This window comes from Hydractinia symbiolongicarpus, chromosome 8 (genome assembly GCF_029227915.1).
Source record: "Hydractinia symbiolongicarpus strain clone_291-10 chromosome 8, HSymV2.1, whole genome shotgun sequence".
Lineage (NCBI taxonomy): Eukaryota > Metazoa > Cnidaria > Hydrozoa > Anthoathecata > Hydractiniidae > Hydractinia > Hydractinia symbiolongicarpus.
This window is the reverse complement of record NC_079882.1, coordinates 19,892,236-19,913,433: the sequence shown is the minus strand read 5'-3', so window position 1 is coordinate 19,913,433 and position 21,198 is coordinate 19,892,236. Positions and strand designations below refer to the sequence as shown.

The 21,198-nt window shown below is 33.7% G+C and overlaps 3 protein-coding genes and 1 pseudogene across 3 annotated transcripts; all 4 read right to left on the bottom strand.

The window, feature by feature from the left end:
- Positions 1-1,570: 1,570 nt before the first annotated feature.
- LOC130654095 (mitochondrial ornithine transporter 1-like) lies at positions 1,571-9,899 on the bottom strand. Its single transcript, XM_057456624.1, has 6 exons — positions 9,730-9,899; positions 3,463-4,038; positions 3,164-3,336; positions 2,714-2,805; positions 1,903-1,969; positions 1,571-1,829 (listed from the first exon to the last, which is right to left on the bottom strand). The coding sequence occupies exons 2-6, from the start codon at positions 3,903-3,905 to the stop codon at positions 1,711-1,713; spliced, it is 894 nt and encodes a 297-aa protein (XP_057312607.1). The 5' UTR covers positions 3,906-4,038; positions 9,730-9,899; the 3' UTR covers positions 1,571-1,710.
- Positions 4,051-9,723, bottom strand: LOC130653821 (uncharacterized; annotated as a pseudogene).
- Positions 9,900-10,060: 161 nt separating the features above from the next.
- LOC130654094 (mitochondrial ornithine transporter 1-like) lies at positions 10,061-15,580 on the bottom strand. Its single transcript, XM_057456623.1, has 5 exons — positions 14,828-15,580; positions 13,321-13,493; positions 12,793-12,884; positions 12,493-12,559; positions 10,061-10,824 (listed from the first exon to the last, which is right to left on the bottom strand). The coding sequence occupies exons 1-5, from the start codon at positions 15,268-15,270 to the stop codon at positions 10,694-10,696; spliced, it is 906 nt and encodes a 301-aa protein (XP_057312606.1). The 5' UTR covers positions 15,271-15,580; the 3' UTR covers positions 10,061-10,693.
- Positions 15,581-15,734: 154 nt separating this feature from the next.
- On the bottom strand, positions 15,735-19,370 carry LOC130654091 (epsin-2-like). Its single transcript, XM_057456620.1, has one exon. The coding sequence runs from the start codon at positions 19,286-19,288 to the stop codon at positions 17,747-17,749; it is 1,542 nt and encodes a 513-aa protein (XP_057312603.1). The 5' UTR covers positions 19,289-19,370; the 3' UTR covers positions 15,735-17,746.
- Positions 19,371-21,198: the final 1,828 nt, after the last annotated feature.

Genomic DNA, 21,198 nt, shown 5'->3' with positions numbered 1-21,198 from the left:
TATATGCTTCTTTAAAAGGATGTCCCCACATCCATACTTCTGCCCAAAGATCCCAATACATCTACGTTTATTTCCAGAAATCTCATTACATCCATGCTTCTTTACAAGGATCTCACCACGTCTTTACTTATTTAAAAGGATATGACTACATCCATGCTTCTTTACGAGCATCTTACTAGATATATGCTTCTATACAGGGATCTCGCTAGATATATGCTTCTATACAGGGATGTCGCTAGATATATACTTCTTTCCAAGGATCTCCCCACATTTCTGCTTATTTAAAAGGATATCACTACATCCACCTCACTAGATATATGCTTCTATACAAAGATCTCACCACACTTTTGCTTTTCTCCAAGGATCTTACGAACATCCATGCATCTGTGCAAGAATCTGATTACACCCATGCTTATTAAACTTGTAAAAACAAGTGAGCATTTTTGAAGTTTCCTTAATTCGAAATATTATTGATGATCAACGATTAGATATGAAAACCTTACAAACCTTCACTTTATGAAATAAAAACATGACTACGTCAAAGTTTAAAACACTCGTTGATGCGTGTTTGAACAGTGTGACATTTTCGCATTGCATGGAAATGCTTGATACACGAAATTTTAAAGTACTTTAACGAATGAAAAGTGTATTCGGATTCGCGGTTGTACGAAATCGGAATTTTTTCGTAAAAAAAAAATGTGTAGTTCTAAAAAATCATCTGCATTCCGACTAATTTTTACACATTTTGTCTAATAGCAGCAAAATGTTTAGAAATTATTTGCCACATTTCGCGGGAAAAATCTTTTTAACCTTACTTTTTGAGTGAATATAACGAATTTTCCAAAAAACCCGCGAAAAAAGCTACTTATTTTGAGAAGCGTGATATTGTAAACTCCTTTCTTACGTACCAATTTGTCTGAACTGTAATGATAAATGTACCAGCGGAAATTTTCCTGCTGGACGATTCCATGTTAATTGTAAACCAGTCCGAATTAAGTTTTTTATTAAACATTTTACCCGTTTCCTTATGTCATAGGAGGGTAACTCCACTTTTAGCGTGGCAAGCTAATCTATAATATACCTCCATGATAACACACAAACTTTCAATAGAGAAGAGGGGCATGGTGCATAACGGCGAGTTGGGTCGGTTGCATAACGGCGAGTCGGGCAAACTTGTTATTTCCAGCTATGACTAACGTAGGTAAACATAATGGTGGTCTGCAACCAACATAATGGTGGTCTGCAAATGGATGACAACTAAGATAATCTTAATTCTAATTTAAAATTTAGACGCTGAAAGCTTTCAGCCTTGGCCTAGGGGCATTTATAATAACGGGCCTAGAACATATGCCCTGGGAACGAGGATGTTATGCTGTGTACGGTATAAATTTTCGTAAAATTAGAAACAATGTCTGCTCAGTGAAGTAACGCTACTAGATTTTTTTTAAACTCCGTTCAGCGAAAGAAAAAAAACCTGTCATACTCTAAAATGTAACGGTGTTTAAGATGGACACCTGCCTTTAGTAAAAATATTATATAAGATTTTATTACTTAACTGGATATACATGAATCATTGATAGAATAATTATATTTCAGTTTCCATATCCTATATCATATGTACAATAAAAACACAAAATCAAAACAATGTTTATTTTTGATATTCGGCTGATAGAACTTAACTAAACAACTGACTTGACGTGAAATCTGCGCCTACGAAGATACATCCCATAATACCTTTCTGCTCCATTCATACGTGAAAAACAAGGCAGCATTTGCTGGAAACGCACGCACTAAAGTAGGGCCTAGACCACGATAGAATGACGAAATTCCTATAAAAAGAAAGATGTCAAATCATATGCTTATTCCTTTTTCTGCGAACGGAAAGCATTGGCAATTACATACCTTCAGTTTTAAGCATGTATTTTATCATTGTATACATTGGTATTTGACTTTTCCCTTGATTATATACCTATAAAAAAACATCAACACGAAAGGTCGATACTAGGTTTTTTTCAGACTTTTATCGTTTGACTTTTCTAAAAGAAATAAAACAACGTATAAACCGGAGTAAAATTTACTCGTTTATTGCCTTTACTGTTTTGCGCAATATATAAATCATTTGCTTGACAATAACTTCGTTCCCAGCTTCTTCTGTGTTATCAATAAGACGAACTTACCTAACAAGCGCTGAGGACGGGATGGTTAACAAAAAAGGCTCTGCTGATACGCTAATAACTTTCTTATACAAAAGAGCTCTAAAATTGGTATTGATTTTTAGGCAAAGAGAAAAGAAAACAGAAACCAAAATAACAACCTTACGAAACTAGGACGGGGTATCGACGACGGAGAATATATTATATGTCCCCCCACCCCTCTCCCCCCTCATCTTCTATTAAAAAAAAAAATTGCTGTACTCTCTTCGACTAGAAAAGAATCATTTTAAGACTGCGGGTAGAACGTTGAATATTTTAACAAAGTAAAAATGTCTAATGGAAATATTACTACTAAAAACACCTAGATAAAGCCGATATAAGTTGTTTTCTCGAAATTTGCGTGGCAAAAAAAAAACGCTGAAGCTGAAACCACTTAAAAAGGTCACTACAGCTTTTATTTACGTAGAAAAAAACACACAAACGAAAACATACAATATCTAAAAGAAATGAGAGCCTAGAGAAAAGGTTAAAATTAATGGAAGGCAGAACTTCCTACCTACCTGAACTCTAGACTTGATAACATCGGTGGGGTACACGGATATCCAGAAAGACACACCTCCAACTCCACCTGACAGCATTAATTTCCATGCAGCTAAAAAGAAAAATAGTGAACTTTAAAGGATTATCATGACAGAAATAACAAAATTTGGATTTATATCTCATTTGCGAAATCATCAATAAATTTCTGTGGAGAGCGATATAAATTGCTTTGTTGGAGCTGAAGTAACTTTTACGGGATAAAAACTGTCTAATGCTTTGTGGGAAATGATTTTCCAAGAATTAATTTTCAGAAATCAAGCAATACCGAACAATACGAAACTTTTCGCTGAAACTAATTTTCTTGTAAACTAATGATTTTCTCGATAAAACAATTACATGAGGAAACTGATCATGAATTGCAATAAATACCAACTTTATTATTACGTCAAAGTCAAAGTCAATATACATACGCGGATTTAGTTTCTCTTCTTCGCTTCGTATCAGCAACAGTTTAGTGCCTTCATATCCACCGAAAAAAAAGAAACTAGCTGGAATTGTTTGGATAAGCAAGGCAGTTAATCCTCTGTAGAGACCAAGTACACCTTCTTGACGAACAGTCTGTTTAATTAACGCAACAGGCGTGCTAAATAGTCAATCGAGGTGCTCATTAACATTTAATTAACACTTAAGTGTATTCTTTTAATTACAGAAAGGGCCTTAAAAATATCTGCAAAAGAATTGCAACCAGTTCGTAAAATATTTTACTTACATGTGTTTTGAAGCACCGTGTTCTTCTCTGGCGGTTTGTAAGCGACATTTTATAAGCTCGGGAGGACAAAGAGCAAATGTTGAGAATACAGAAGCTAGAGATCCAGCACATGCGCCGTGAAACGCATTTAAATCTTCCCTTTTACGTCCAACAAGGTAGCAAACTACATTTTGACATTGTCCGTAGGATAAAAACAGGATGGAGTTTTCGGCAATATTAGCAAATACCGCAGGAGTTGCACCGGCGTAAAATCCTCGAATACCAGACTTACGGAACGTCTGCAAAATGCAATTAAAAGTGTTTTTATACGTCGCCGAATGTGTTTGCATCTTAACTTTGACTGTATCCAAAGGCTGTCCAGTGTAAACACATGCTATTCCACCGAAAGAACCAGCCGTGAAGTCTATCATAGCTTGCTTGCTAAGGGCTTTCTCAATTTTCATTTCGTATTTACTGAACTATAAGGTTTCTTTGTTGATTCGTTAAATTTAATTTTCTTCTTAAATTATACTAACAACGCCATTGCAGTGCTTAATCTTCAAATCTTGACAAAAAGATCAACACAACACCAACTCTCTAAAGAGATTTAATACAGTAATAACAACATCATAGACTTTTTTTTCATTGTGTTCAAAATTTCTAAACGACTTTGGGTTACGTATATCATTGTATTATTACACACGATTAGGAACGGGTATTGTTGTTTAAGCCATTTCTAATTAACTCAAATTAGGGTGATAAGCATGTCATTGAGAGTTGTGGTGGAAGGCTTATTTTCAGCGTATGAGTACCTTATTAGTACTTATTTTCGCGCGTATTAAATTTCGCGCGGTGAAAAGAAACATTTTTCTCCGTGTGTATTAACTTTCGCACAAAAACAATATGAACGTATTTCGTGTGTATTAATATTCGCGCAAAACCAATATGAACGTATTTCGTGGGTATTAATATTCGAGCAAAACCAATATGAACGTACTTCGCGCGTATTAATTTTTTTTTTATATATTTTTAGATGTCAGAGTTCATCTTTAAATACTCAAACATCGTCTACCAAACATGTGATACATGCAATATTTCATTTCGGTTACAGCTGTTGTAATGTTAGTTTTCAAAGGATACTCAATATTTCTCAATCGGCGAAGAGAATGCGACCAAAAACTGTTTTTGGCCATGTTTGTAAAAAAACCCCGGGTTGTTATGCTGGAATGCGGCTAAAAGAGCTTAGCCAAATTCAACATTTGAATCACATATCCGAGGTTTTCTGTGGGTTATTTTGTAGCTAACCACAAAACAAAGTTACGGTAGCTATTTAGGTGAACATAACAAAGTGATAAAATGTGTAGCTAGGTTTTCAACTTTATAAATGTGCAAGATAATTTAAGAAACAAAGAACTTCAGTTGTCCCTATCTATAGTTAGTCAAAAACCTTTGTATGCAGCTAAAAATGGTGGTGAAATGACATAAAAATTTGTAGCTACCATTGCCTAAGTTAACTAGCTCCTTACCACTATGTAAGTTGGTAGCCAAAACCTTAATATTCGTTTGATTTATACGTGACTAAAAAGTTATGAAATATTGTTCTAAAAACATATGTAAAAATATTTAGAAATAAATATTTTACGACTAAGATGTATTATAATATAACAAGCTCAAAGGGAGCCTTCAAAATAGCTGCCCTGTTAAACACACTGCCCAGATAGACGAGACAATATATCTAAAATACAATTCCGTCCTCTAAAACTGAATATTCAGAAGCTACTTTGTCGTTGCTTGGTGTGCCGTTGGGTAGCGATAATAGAGAAGTCCAAAATCGCGTATTGGATATAGCCTAGGGTTTTCAAAAAGCTGGACGGGGGTAATTGCTGCAATTATGCGTGCGATTTTAATAGCGTTCTTGATTAGAAAACCCCAGGTTTTATAACTTGCTCACGCGCGTTGATCAATCCACGGGTTCACCCGTCTTTGATATATCGGATTTTGTGTTTCCATAGCACGACGTTTCTCTTGAGGACAGACAGACAAAATAAGGCTATTATTAATATAGAGAAAGATAGAGGTAGAGATGTGATTTTAATTTCCTGTATTTTTTACAATTATAGCGAATAACCATAACGATTTTAGGTTACGTTTTACAGTTTTTAACAACTTGATGATCAGAATTTTAGAAATATATTTAACTATAATCAGGTTGTTGACTCTATCTTACAATCAAGACATATATTTCTGTAAGCAAAATTTACAAACATTGATATATAAAACACTACATCATCTAAAAATATCACTTAAAACATTCTGAAGCTGAGAGCCGCTCTTTAGTCATAAGCAAGGGAACATGTAATGAGAACAGTACACCAAATAACTAAGCATATTATTATTTATACAATCCCTTCACAATTGTTGCGAGAAAAACGTTCGATACTTCGAATGAGGCTGACACTATTAGATCTTCTTGATTTTTATAGATTCTTTTTCAAAATGTTTTATTTTGTTTCACTCTCAGCATCCATTAAATTCTTGTTTTCAACCTTCACATGAAGATCACATACGCATAAAAGGTTAAACGAGTTCATATCTTTACATGGTTTATAAACCCCATATTGAGACACTCTGTCCCATGCAAGCAATTTCATATGAGCACTAACAAGATCCGAGTTTGGTTCGGATGACACCTGCACGTTAAAAACGTTATGTTTATTATTAGAATTTAGGCCGGGTTCAGTATGAATATCAAAATTGGTGATTATTTTACTGTAATGCGTCCGCTGATAGGCGTTTTCGACATGCGTTGGGACCAAACATTTACACCAGCCATGCGTTGAACTATTTGTAATTATATTATTCAACTCTTCAACAGCAAACTCAAGCTGTCCTAAAATGTCTTTCAAATCTTGAATTCGGCGATGCCAATTTTTACACAGACATAAATTTGGTTGAATTAATGGTAACTGCGAGCAATTTCTTTTTGCTGAAATTTGCCTCAATAAACCTTTATTCTGGTAGTTCTTATCAGTTAAAGCATACAGAGTGTGATGAATATCAATCATAGCAAAACGTCGCTTTTGGTTTAACCTTAATGACGTCATCGCATCATCCCCAATAAATTGTTGCCTGTTGGCACAATCATGAACAAAGATGGATAAAACATTTCATAACGACCTTCAATGTTGGTGTAGACATAATCTGTGTACGTGTTAGTTTCCATGATCTGCTAGAATGACAGTCAATGTATTGTCCATTTGTGACATCACAGACACAAACTTTGCCAAGTCTTATCAATCGTTTGAATGCCACCTCCATCATGCGCAATATGCAATGCTGTGTAAGAGAATAAAGTTTGTGCATCTGTGGGTGACAAAGATCGATACTTGTTTGTGATGTAATCCAGAAAATAGGAGTCCTGTTGCTTGCCGTTGTAAGAAATGTTCTCATCTACGTCTGTATTGAAGATGTGTTGTAACTTAAACAACTCCAAGACCTTACAGGTTGTGTAAGTTAAGCCTACGCAATAAATGGCACAGGTTACATATTGTCATTCTAATAAAGAGTACAATGCGACGTTGCATTTAATTTTGAAGTACAAAGTAGAAACAAGAGAATTTAGTGATTAACGATTATTTCACCACATGCATTTTTTGTCCGAAACTCCATAACTGATCCCAGAAAAGGAATGAAATTAAGAAATATTCAGTATATGCTGCTAGGTTGAGAAGATCATAATGTTGAAAAATTTTTAAAAAAAGACTTTTTAATCTGACTACATCGATTCTTAAGATATTGAAAAAATACATTTAACTTTTTTGGCAAAAACCTGTTTTACTTTTTTAAAAAAAGTGTATATATAATTATATTATGTACGTTAACACATCATGTTGAAACTTCCGAAAATCACATGACAAAGCTAGAAGAATAGTCCTCGATTTTATCATTATGATCAATGCTAACAACAACGGTCATGTGACAATTTACCTGTTTCGTCGATATGTGAGGTTCAAAGCCTTGTAAAATTCATTTCACATTGTATATGCGTCAAGACTAAGGTCAAATAGAAGACCCCATGGTGATTTCCAACATAGATCCTCCTGATGTAAGGTTTTGTAACCCGATCTTTTGAAATGTTTGTAAAAATCATTGGCATTCACAGTCACGTCCTCAATTTCAGCTTTGCTCATGTTCGATTTTCCCAAGTATAAAGCTCGTATATTCGGGACAGTGTGACCATACAAAGCTTGAAAAAGCTCAAAGTCAAGAACTTCAGCACCTTCGCCGGAATATATTTCACTGAAAGCGTTAATAGTTTTCTGTAATGAGCGATAAAAATGTTCCCTTGAGATTGAGTCGAACAAAACGACATTTATATTCAAACGTTTATTTGTTTCTTAGATGAGAAGTCTTTGATCGGAAGTGTTCACCAAGTACAAGAAGTTGGGTTTTATTTTCCAGGCCTGCACATCCGACGAAAAGAAATTCAAAGCCATTCTTTATAGTTTTTTGTACGTAAATAGATACAAAACTAGTAATATCTTCGTCCACCGTAAAATTAGTTGTAAACATCTGAACTGAACCAGTCGAATAGTTAAACATAGAAACAGTGATATAATCATTGTAGAGTTTACCACAAGCTTGTCCAGAGCAGCGTAGCGCTTTGTTGTCAAACCAGCATATACGTACTCCTGAACTATTATCGCAGCTTCTGCTACCATTATACTAGAATATCCGCGCTGCTACGTCACATCCAGATTCAGAGGGTTGATGGAGCACGCAGAAGTTATCATCTGTAGCAATAACGTATTTTTTCTTAATAGCTAGCACAGGGCATATGGTCTTGTTTTTATCTACATTACTCATTCTTTTAACAAGTTTGGAAAAAAGTTGATGGTTGGTTAAGACAGCGTACTTGATTAGTAAAATTGAAAATGCGCAATATAGAATAACAAGCATTAAAAAAACCAGTACATAATTTTTTTTTAAAAAACATAATACAAAAACACATTTTAGTACGTAATTTGATGGTATAAGAACTGTCTTGTCATGAGCTTCGTAGCCTTTGGGAGGTGAAACCGGATATAAAACATCCGGAAATGTAACATACTGCAAAAAAAATTCCAAACTTTACTTGAGCATAAACTTAGTGAAGTAAGAAAATAAAAAAACAACCTAGTCCCCATGGTACAACGGTCGTTTGTTATCTGTTTCTATGAAATTCCTCCTACCGAAACGACTGGTTTATTCCAGTTAAAAAGAAGAATTAAAAAAATTAAAAATACATACTTCAGTCTAAGATAACTTTATCCAGCTATCAGACTTTGTCATTTTGTTTTTATAACCTTCAAACGCTAATAAGTCTTAAAATAGATAGTGATCTGCACTCGTAAAGCAATACCATTAACATCACTAATGACTTTTTCGTGACTTATAACATTTCGTGTGAGACAATTTCGACATTTCCGTGAATAGAAAAAGGCTTAAGACAAAATGTATTTCTTTATAAGAAACCAGTCTATAAGCGATTGTACAAACATCCTCAATTTTTAAGCAAATTTAGCAAGTGTACTTAACCTTCACAACTCTTTTACGCATATATATCTCGCATGTGAAAGTGCTATATAGGCATACTTTCCAGTGTATACATGTTATATAGGTATATTTTTTAGCACTGTCAGATATTTCAATTTTCGAAATAAAACAATTTTTTTTTCAATTGAAACCAGCAGGGTTGGGGTGTAACACTTCAGGTATAAATCATCATTAGCCGTACATTATCATTAACCTTCATGGTTAACGATAAGCAAGTTTTATATCATTTTCAAAAAACAATTTTAACACATGTCTAGTGTTTAGCCACTATTCAAGTGGCTTATAAAAAGGCTTGAAGTTCATCGCACGGCAAAAAGGTTAACTACGTCATTTAGTATAATTTATAATTTATTTTCTGCAATTTATAATTTATTGTCATGCATGATACATACCAAATGGGCCGAAATACCCAAATGTTATCGCCAAATAAACGCACTTCTAGAACCGTTAGAACCGTCTTAAAATAAGATTTCAAAAATAGGCTTGTCGTAGCGGTAAGTGAAAGTGGAAATTAGTGGAAAGTGGTAAGTGAAATTACTGCACATCTATGCAAAAAAATTCTGTGTGGAAAAGTATGTTCAGATTGATGTTCAGACGGTGATGCATGGACACCAAGTACAGCATAGGCGTGTATGAATGTTTTCACGAAAAAAATGACGGGTTGAGTACTAGAAAAGTTAACGATGTCCCTACCTTCTGAAAAAGCATGAAAACGAAGTTGCTGAAAAATCTTTATTTCAGCAACATTTACACACATTCGAGCAAAATCGATGTTCTTGCACAACGATAACGATGCTTTGGAAACGAGGTTGGCGTAAACGCATTCTATTTTTACTATCCTGAAATAATAAGACATGACGAGGACTTAGTACAAAGTCAATAAGATTCAACTATGACAGAAAACTCCTTGACAAAACTTTGAATTTTGAGAACAAATTCATAAACTTTTACAAATTGGTAAAGATACATGGAAAAAGTTATCACTGCAGATGTCTATGTGATAGCAAAAACGAAAATATCTGTCTTTGGTTATTTAAAATATATTTCTGTATGTTATTAATCTTTCTACTAAATAATTCTTTCGTGGTAAAACGTATTTCTAGATGAGTGAAAATTATATATTACATAAAGATATAAATAACGTAAGTAATGAAAAAATGTGTTTAAAAAGTAAAAAGAAAAAAAAATTCTTCCCTTATGCAACGCATTATACCTACACAAAATGCCCCACAGAACGCGAGCATGTTCGCCATTTTAAAAACAAGAAAGCTGGGGACTAAAAAATGATCTAATAGTAACTTTACGTATATTAATAATTCAGGAGGGTTTTCAAGAAAATTAACAATTAAAAAAATGTTATAATAAATTTACATGCTAAAATAACAAATTTATATTTGCATTAAGTTAAAAAAAACTACTAAAAATGTGAAATAAAAAACGCATAAAGATACAAATAATCGCTCATCGATAGTTCTTCCATCTTTGCATTATGGATAAAAGTCTGACCTATTTGTCGTAATTTTCGCGAGTAGAGTTGACTACATTTTACAGATGTGCTTGTTTAACTTTTCCTATCAAAAAAACACTGGGTAGCACTGTCAATAACGTCGCTTCAGCTCGACAATGGTACATTTATTCTACAGTGCTTTCGGTGTTGTCATAGCTCTTTTCGATCTGCGATATATGTCAATAATATTTTTGAGTATTCATAACCAACGAATAATGCGGCACACGCTGGAAACGCACGAAACAATGTCGGTCCGATGCCACTGTAAAACGACAGTATACCTAGTGATAAGATCATGTCAAGTTTAAATCTTACCTCTACACAGCTTTATCTCTTATAATAATACAGAGACTGTGTCTAAACGAGGTGGTGACGTCAATGATTTTTCACCGCGTGGGTAACTAGGGACCACCTAAGACCAATTTGGGTAATTTTCCCAAACCTGGGTCCCCAAAATCCGTTTCGGAATGAACGGGTTGATGACGTCATCAAAAAACATTCAAAGCACAATATTTTCGTAACCGTTTGTCAAAAGTATACGATCCTACACATTTTCTTGATCAGCGTTTTAAGAACTATATGATGGGCATACAAATTTCAAAAAAAATTTGGTTTTGACGGGCCATTGCTGACGTCAGTAAAATTTTTAAACCCTTATATCTCATTAACCGCTCATTAAAAGCACATGATCATATACATTTTCTTGATCAGCGCTTAAAGCTCTCCACAATAACAAAATCCTAAATTTATTTTAGTGGATTGGTTACTGACGTCATCAAAATTTTTATCCTGCCTCAGTGGATTTTTCCGCGGGCCTTATCGACTAGTACATATATAATACCAATGATTTTAAAATGTAAAAGTTTAACCATTCTTAGGAGAATAAAAATTATTGCTTGAAGGGAACCTAAGGTATAAATTGATGTTGGACTTATATTATAGAGCTTAAAAAGTTGGTTAACAAGTCTTTTTAAATTTTTTAAAAAGCTTTTTTTGTTCTCAAGATATTCACGTATAAAGAATTTCAGATTTAATTATGTGCAAAAATTATGTCATATTTAAGGTGGTTCCCCTAGAAAAAATTTCTAAATTTCAAGAATGGTAATTTAGCTGTTTTCTGTAAGCAAATTCATCTTAGAATACCGTGGCAAGTAGTGCTTATGACAAATTTAGGTTTTTATTGCGCATTCTGCCATTTTTTCCAACCAACCGCAAATATAAGTACATAGCAACGCCCATAGCAACCATTTTCGAATTTTTAGACAGCTTTCTTGCCCCTCCGTCGATGTTTAATTCCCTGCAATATCTAGATGATGCTTTAGGACCTCCCAAGACAATATATGACAGTTCTGAATATTAAATGTGGTGTTCCACAACCATTCAGAAAGCTGTCTTAGCGATGCACCCTCCGAAGTGAACTCGTCAGAGTTTACTCGTCATCAATTAGACTTAAGACGTGCAGATTCAAAGTTATGGGGTTGTCAGCAAAAAATTAAGAGGCATGGGACGAGCAAAAGAGTGTCATTTCAGCAAAAAAAATTATGTTAATCAATTCACCTTTACAATATCTCCGCATTAATAAAGTTCGAATGTACATGCCTTAACAGGTCTAATATTACTGATGCCTGCCATCCGTAATTTTACTATTACTCGAATAACATCATAATTTATGCAGCATAATTAAATCCGAAATTCTTTAAATGTAAATATCTTAAGAAATTTAAAAAAAGACTTGTTAACCAACTTTTTAAGCTCTATAATATAAGTCCAACATCCTTTTGTACCTCGGGTTCTCTTTAACATCTTACTTATGAAACGTAACTGATAAATTTACAGGGGTCAGGCTCTACAAATGAATAAATTTAACCTTACGAAACATGTTAAATCGAAAACGTATGCTTATTATGAAAAAACTTTGTATCACGACATGCTGAACGTTGCAAATATACCTCCTTCCTTTGCAATCATGCGAGCTGTATCTAGAAATCCAATCGGTTTACCACCACCAGAATATACCTGCAATAGAAGGTAAAGATTTATACAAAATAACAAATGCCAAAAAAATTAACACCTATAAAATACGACTCTAACGGTATGCTACGCAACACACAAATTATCACATTTGTTTCTAGAATTTGTAGCAAAATAAAGTATTGTAAATACAAAGCTTAGTTATAAACCAAGGTTGCACCATATTCTTATAATGCTTGGTGATGCACAATATAAAAACAGCAGCTATAATGACGTACCTGCATTCTTGATTTAATAATATCGAATGGGTATATTGCACCCCATATGGAGATACCACCTACACCACCAGCTAGTATCGTTCGAAGCAGACCTATGTATTGGAAAAAAAAGCAGTGGCTTATAAATGACTATTCATAACTTTTATTAAGCATTTTTGGGACGGAGATATTTTTTTGGAATTTCGAAACTGTTAAAGACATTTATGTAACGGTTAGTAAAATGTTATATTAGTCTTATTTCATTGTTAGTTACCAGGTAGTTACCAAGGTGTTGCTAAGAAGATATATGAATAGGAATAAAATACAGATGCAATTTAAAGGAATATGGATCCATTGAAATGAGGTCACATTATATTTTTTCATATGTTTACCTCAATCAACTTTAAATGCTGGATTCACACATCACACATAAGAAAATATGTTTCTGATATTCAGTTCACAGACTACCAAGAATCAAGATAGGGTTTTAAACCTTTTTCTTTTAGCTAAGATCGAGAGCCACCTGTAAACCAACTTTATAAAACTAACCTAAATCTTCATTATTGTCCTTATCTTTCGACAGCCATCGTTTAGTTGTTTCGTAACCTCCAAAAAAAAAGAAATAACCAGGAACTTCGCGTAAAACCGTCGACGTGATACCACGATAAAATCCAAGTGGTCCATCTCTCTTCAACACATCTTTAACGATCGTAAAAGGTGTGCTACAAAAAATTATTCTCACGTTAAACATTCATTAAAGATCAATTATAATACAGATTTGAGAAAATGTTGTACTACCTCGAAGAAAGAAATATTAATGCATTATATCGCAATTGTAAGCTTTAAAATTTGTACAGGGTGGCCACTCTTCTTTAAAAAGTAAATGCTAGGACTTTCCAAGGAAAATTTTAACACCTTTCTGACTTTTCCTGCAGTTTGTTCGTCAAATAAAGGAAAAATAAAATGTTTCAATAACCTAGCAAAAAAAACTTAAATAAAATGTGGATTTAGAATAGCTATTTTGTGGAGGTTGTTCCCATTTTTGCAATTTTAAGCTTTTTTCATGGGCGTATTCCATTTCCAGAAGTTTCGACGGGGTTCCAACAGTACTAGCCACCCTGTAGCAAAATTTATTTTTGTGTCTTGTGCTCTTCTATGTAAGGGCACAATATTAAAGCTCGCCATAATAAGGGAACGAAAAAAGCTTCTTTTTCCACAGAAAATATTTTTGCGACGAAACCATAAACTGCTTGTTTCACTAGATTTATAGGTCCAATAAAAAACCCTAAAATTTCAACCCTTGAGGTAGCAGATTCATTTTAATGAACTATTATATTCCAGTATTTAAAGCAGGGATTATTCTTGTGCTGTGCAGTGCAACTGTTCTAAGGTCTCATATACCTCTCTTGCCTATTCAGCAACCAAGGAAGTATTGAGATCCATGTCAACATGTGTACATGCATCTAAAAGAAATATATATATGCACACCTCACTTGGAGTTCCTGTGACTAGAATCACAAAAGAAACAACAACAGCAAGTCAAAACAATTTTCGTTTGAAGACTTTATATACAGCTCCACTAGGGTGTTCTTCCTAATTATTTTTTGACAAATATATGTATATATCATTTTTTGCAGACTGCTAACAGTAAAGATTTAAAGGTTCTTATATGTACACATCAATATTTGAAAATTAGACACTTGAGAACATTTGAGAGTACTGTAACACATATGGCCAAAAACATTTTTAGATTATCCAAATCAAAATTTTGACCTGTTTTCCATACCTTTTCTAGTTTTTTTGTAAATTTGATGAATTTCAGAATCAAGCAAACATAGCTTGCACGTGAACTAATGTCTTATATAATGTAAAATTTGTTCGCTAAAAAAAATAGTATTTCACACTGATTGTGTCAGCAATTTTTTGTTGTTGTTTGTTTAAATTCTAACATTATATTATTAATCACAGCCACCCAGAAATTTCGGCTTTATCATTATCCATCATATGTGCTTATTCCGTGTAAAAGAGTTCATAATATATAATCAATAGAACTTACATGTTTTTGTGTGTGCCTTTAAACTCTTGTAAGGTTTGCATTCTGCACTTGACAAGTTCTAAAGGACACAACGCAAATGCTGCAAAAAATGATGCGAATGATCCAGACGTGGCTTTTAACAGTGTCGTCATGTGATCTTTATCCGTACCAGCAACATACGAAACAGCTTTCTGACACTGGCCATAACAAAGAAACAAAACTGATGTTTCAGCAATATTTGCAGCAGCAGCTGGGACGGCACCGGCATAAAACTGAAGAAACCCTTGCTTTCTGAAAATATCCGAAGCACATTTGATACTATTTGTATACAAATTTGGATATGTTTGCATTTTCACTTTAATTGTGTCCAGTGGCTGTCCAACATATGCACAACATGTTCCTCCGATGGCACCTGCAGTGAAGTCAATGATGGCTTCCCTACTCAGAGTCTGATTAGACCCCATTCTTAAATAGATAAATTTGTATGAATTAGAATGACAGAGATCTTTTTATACAAACCGTCAACACAGAAATAGCTTTAAGAATTAAGAAATGCTAAGAAGTATTATTTCAGCATGATGAGGCAATGCTAATTACAGACAAGACTTTTAGGAGTACAATATCGGTACCATCATTCTTTCTAAAACAGGAGATGCAAGGCATTTTTAGAAATTAGAAATACGAATGGGATTTAAGGGGAAAAGAAAAACAAGCAACAATATTATTTTGTGGCTCATAATATTTATGCCACTTATATTTATGCCACATATAGTTTAAAGCAGTTTGAAATATTATACTTTTTAAATACCGAAGATTAAAAAAAAAAGCAAACTAGAGAATCATAAATACAATAACTTTGAAAAGTTACACCCATGAAAACAAGAAGACAATTCAGAATTTCAAATTTAATCACAATAAAAATTAGACATTTTCAGAACTGACACAAAGTTATAAAGGTAATGGAAAACAATTTAAAGAAAAGAAAACTTGTTTAACAATTATTTATGCATACTTCACAAGTTAAAATTAACTCAGCTCATATAAACACCCTATACTATTACATACTTCACAAGGTCCTTTGTAAAATCAGATTTCATTCACTTACTGTGCAAACAATGGAGAAAATATTTTAGGACATTTTTCACATTATAAACCTAAAATATTTTCAAATATTTTAAATCTAACTTGACCACTCGGCATGTGCGATTCTTTGCTAATGGTAATACTTCCGCTGAAACTAAAATATGTGATGTGCACAATATTTAAGAGAAAATGCCACAAAATGTCATTTTTGTATTAAAAGATTTTGCTTTGAAATGTTCATAAACTAAAATCTTATTTCACATAAATTAATTTAAGAACAGGACCATCCTTTTTGTTCAAATAATAAGTGAAGATATCCCAATAATATCAGCGCAAATCTGTTGTTTTACCGTGAGCAATATACGCACAAAAGTGGACATATAATTAAGGTACTAAATACAACCCTAAAAAACCTTGGTCAGCATTGTGTCAAGAAAAGGTTATTTTTTATGTTGTGAGAACTTAACACTCATGCTTTTTGTTAAGTTTAGCTGTATACCTAATTCCAAGAAATAAACAAGTCACAAAATTAACACAAATTTTCTAAAGTTAATGGGAATTTTGGATTTCTTAATTATATATTTTTCTAATATGCAATGCAGACACAAAGACATACATGCATACCTTGTTTCTCTTTGGTTTCATTGTATGCAAACTTTTTAATATTGTCCTGATGTTGTTATTAATTGTACAGAAAATACTTTGCCAGCCAATATTTTGGAATTATCTTTGATTTCCAACGAAGTAACTTTTATTTCATTCTACAACTTTTAATTTATGTTATTTAATGCTTTTTCGGTTAGGCTGAATTGTGGTAATTAAATTCTAAGGGAATTCACTTCATTGTCGTTTGTGTTCGTTACATTTGTGTATTGTTTATTTCTTGACACAATGTATTTGATGCTTCATTCAAAACCTATTTTTAGTTTATTAAAAACACCAAAAATGAGAATTGCTTTATAACATCGACAAGTAAATAACAAAACACAATTTTCTTGCCCTGATCAACACAACTAAATGTCTATAAAACCATGATTTTCAGAAGAAAAATGTATTTGGAAAGTTACGAATTTTAAAATTACAAGACAATGAGACGAAAATAAGTCAAGTAAAATAATTCAAACAAATAAGAAAAGTTTTCAATAGAAAATAAAATTTAGGTCTATATACATCATTTGAAATAGTAGTGAATTCATAAATTTATGACATGAACAGAGCTAATAATACGGTGAAGTTTGAAGTCTTTTGACAACATAAAATAACTTGTCAATCCAAAATTAGTCACAAAGTATAACACACAAACACAAATAAAAATATACACTTCAAAGTAATTTAGGACTTTTGATTCAGCCCTTTGTTTTTTATTTATTTAGCAAACCCTTCAGCATAATGTCCTCTACACCTGGTCCCCACTTCAGCTTAATGTCCCCTACCCTACCCTACCCCCTTGTACCCAAGCTTAGCCTCCCCAATGTTAGCAAATCTCTTTCTTAAGATCTCCAACAGCGAAGAAATTTTCGTTGTGCAATCAATATATAATTTTTCCTCATCGTATTCTTGATAATGATTGAAAACATTGATTAAAGATATGTCTTATAAATGTATATAAACATAAGGATCATTTCATACAATAGGTTGAAGGAAAGTACAAGTAGTTTTCCCTCAAAATTAATTTCCCCCTTAACTAGAGCTATTTTTATTGTTCTCCTCAGAAGCAGAAAAATTTCAGAAAACTTAGAACTTTACATTTAAACAAGTTGAAAGCCATATTAATAATTATATCACAAGCATCACTATTAAAGTTATAATAGTAATTACCCAAGTTGCAAGATTAAAAATTACACCATGACATATCTATCACAAGAAAGGATTGTTAGTGTTTTGTTGATTATTCATTGGTTGCAAAGGAGCCTCCAACAACATATCCCCACTGGGACTGGTAGATGCAAAAATGTTGGATTTGTCACTACGAATTTCGTTTATCGACTTTGGCTTTGGTTTTTCTTGCAGAAATGGATTAGTGTTGCCAGCACTCGTCATAAACGGATTGACAGCGGTGGGGTTATTAGTTTGTGGTTTGGCTGCTAAAATATTTTCGACGTCAACTAGATGTGCACCATTCGATAAAAATGAAGATTCTGTTTTAGGTTTAGTACTTGGTGCAGTACTGTCAAAGAGACTAAATTCATTTGCACCTGTGCTGTTAGATGAAATGGGTGCTATTGGTGTAAATGCAGATGACATTGTCATGGCAGGCATCTGAGAAGCAAATGGGTCTTGAATTGCAGTAGGTTGTTTACTCATTCCCCATGGATCGTTGGATAAGGCAGGTGCTGGTGCCTGAGAATCCCATGGATCAACAGAAGGAGGAGGAGCATTATTCCATGGGTCAACCTTTGGTTGATTCATGTTAAGGTTATTCATCATAACTGGAAGATTAGTAGTAGTTGTAGGTTGTACAGGTGCACCCCAAGGATCAGCAACTGGCTGTGTTCTAGGTGGCTGAATGACTGTTTGTAAAGTTGGAGCTGGCTGCATCCATGGATCAAGAGCTGTGTTTGATTTTGGTGGTTGCACAGGATCTGATAAAGTTAATAAGGTTGATGTTGCTGGCTGGGGTTGATTACTATGAGTTGCTCCACCAAAAAGCTGACTCTCAGCCTGATTAACCTTTTCACCTTTTTCTGCTTCTTCTCGACTCATCGCCAAAGCAATTTGCAACTGCAATTCTTCCTCTGCTTCATTGGATGGACGCACTTTTTCAATTTCTGAATCAATACGACCATCAGTAGATCTTGAATCTGCTGGTATATTCTTCTCTTGAAAAGTCTGGGATGGAATGTTAGTGTCGTCGACACTCCCTCTTGACTCAGTATACTTAAGTGTTCCCTGAAATCTCCTATTTTTTGGAAAACTAGTGTTTCCAATGCCACCTTCAGATTGTGAGAACCTTTCTTTGGCTTTCAATGCTCTTTGACGTTCATTTTTGAGACGTTCATCATCCTTCAATAATGCGACTAACATTTTTGATTTCTCCCTAACATTGATACCCTGATCTTTGCCATCTTTATCAATGAATTGAAAATCTTTTAATGTTTTAATTGCAAATATATTTTCTCTGCACTGTTGAGCAACCCTTTCACTGCCAGTCTTAACAATGTAATCAAGAACAACCAAGGATTTGTAAACATGCCTCCAATTTTTTCCATGATCATTGATTCTCTTCCATAACAATGTCATAATTTCAGCGAAAGCTTGTACATTATATGTGGCATCTGCAATTTCACTGGTAAGAGAACTGGATGGACCCCAGGGATCATTGCTTGTTGCTTCTCGTACTTTGACCTCTATATCTGTAAAGTTTCTAACAACATTTTTTACTTGTCTTCGCAAAGCCATTTTTTCTACACACTTTTATTTTAGTTCATAACACTATTGAATAGCTAAAAAATAAGAAAAATAAATAAACAGAAAACCTTCAATTGTTGCCATGTTACATTTTGCCATAATATAAATCTTACACACTTTTGTTAGTTGACCACAACTTATAGTTTTCCCTGGTGCAAGAATAAATAGATGGCTGCAAAGTTCTATTTAGTTCACAGGAATAAAAGATAAATGAAAATAAATAATCATGAATTTGTTTTATAAATGGTTCAAAATTGTTTTTAAACAATCCTTCTTGAGTATTTTTAAAAAAATAAAATATGCAGCATAAAACCTAATATCAATCTGGGCATTTTATAAAGGGTATGTGGTCCAACTAGTTCACATGGTGCACACATGCTTTACGTGGCGTAATTCTTTACATGCCTACATGCCTTGCTGTTTTATGCGCTTCAGCGCTTTACATGTCTACATGCTTTTATTATTTGCCTCTTGAGTGATAACATATACCTTGGATCTCCCCTCAATTTATTAGTATAACAGAGTAATTATTTTCATTTAGGGAAGATTCAATTTCGCAGACTGGAGTCTATAGAAACTACCTTTATAAGAAACGCGAGATTAAGGTACTTTTCACTACTAAGTCAAAAACATTTAAAAATTGAACTTAGTTCTCACTGTGGCTGGTGTATTTTAAATAATATACTAAATTAAAGAAAAATACATTTAGGTTCAAGCTGCATATTTTTTATGGTTAAGGGGAATTTTCTAAATATTGATACACCCGGTTTATTATTCTTTCTTAAAAATTTGCTTTTTTAATTTTCTAACACTTTACAAGCTGTTGAATGCACCTAATATATAAGCCTCGCTAAATAGACATACAGTATTGTAATTTTTTCCTTCCACTGAACTTTCTTTGCTTCTTTGAACATGTTATTTATAATTAAAATAAGATTTTGCAAGCCTCTCATGGCGAGGCCTGTATCATCATTATATTTGAACGAAGTCATGTGGAGAAGTTGATCTACAGCTATTAACAATGATTTTCATAATACATCTAAATTTGGCTAAGGGAATTATAATTTGGAGAATATTATTAACTTTTTCGGCTTGAACCATGTATAGGCAGAAAGTTGATTAAATAGGTAGAAAAAAGATTATGGTATCAAAACAACTGACCTCCCTAGCACTTTTGTATATACTGTATGTCCACAAAGGCTGGCGTTATTTACGAAGGTTAAATGATGGCCAGTTTGGGCTGCGGACTTGAAGAAGTTGAACACTAAAAAATTGATGTGGCTTAAATAGCGCTGAGACACTTCATTCAGTCTTGGTCATGAATGCCCTGTGATCACACATGCACGCTTCCGCACACATCATGTGAAATTCAGGCATGGTCTCTATCACAAGCCTTGTTCTACTTCCTATACACGCCAAGCAGAACTGAGCTATTTTAGAGTAATCTCTTACCCAAATTTTACCCAATACATAATTGTTATCCGCGATAAAAAGTATTTCTAAAATGTATTTCTATTAAATACCCACCTTCATTAAAATTGCTGACGTGAGATACATTTCAAATGTTTTGCGTCAGCATTGCGTCCACAATATTTTTTTGTTTTTCAACTGGCAAAACATTTCGTCATTAACCTTGTATTGATCTCCTGAAGACGATGACAAATGGAAATAAAGTACAAGTCCTATTGACCTACCTTCCTGATGGAAGTCGCCAGTGACATGCTTGGAAAATGCTTGTCACAGGCACAGTTCAATGCAAAGCAAAACTGTACATGAGACTCAATTGTTAGAGTTTTCACAGAACATCTCTTCTCACAAAACCGAGAGCAGGATTGACTTATTGCCTGTTGTGTCATGTGGGAGAGAGAACTTCTGGACTTCTTTTTAATACGATATACAAT

Bases quoted from the DNA above. Each gene is read 5' to 3' on its own strand.
- LOC130654094 (XM_057456623.1), bottom strand. From the start codon at position 15,270: ATGGGGTCTAATCAGACTCTGAGTAGGGAAGCCATCATTGACTTCACT. The intron at 13,494-14,827 runs GTAAGTTCTATT...AATTTTTTGTAG, and splicing joins AAAGGCACACACAAAAACAT to CACACCTTTTACGATCGTTA. The intron at 12,560-12,792 runs GTACGTCATTAT...CTTCTATTGCAG, and splicing joins TTATTAAATCAAGAATGCAG to GTATATTCTGGTGGTGGTAA.
- LOC130654095 (XM_057456624.1), bottom strand. From the start codon at position 3,905: ATGAAAATTGAGAAAGCCCTTAGCAAGCAAGCTATGATAGACTTCACG. The intron at 3,337-3,462 runs GTAAGTAAAATA...TTGACTATTTAG, and splicing joins CACGGTGCTTCAAAACACAT to CACGCCTGTTGCGTTAATTA. The intron at 1,830-1,902 runs GTATGTAATTGC...TTCTTTTTATAG, and splicing joins ATACATGCTTAAAACTGAAG to GAATTTCGTCATTCTATCGT.
- LOC130654091 (XM_057456620.1), bottom strand. From the start codon at position 19,288: ATGGCTTTGCGAAGACAAGTAAAAAATGTTGTTAGAAACTTTACAGAT.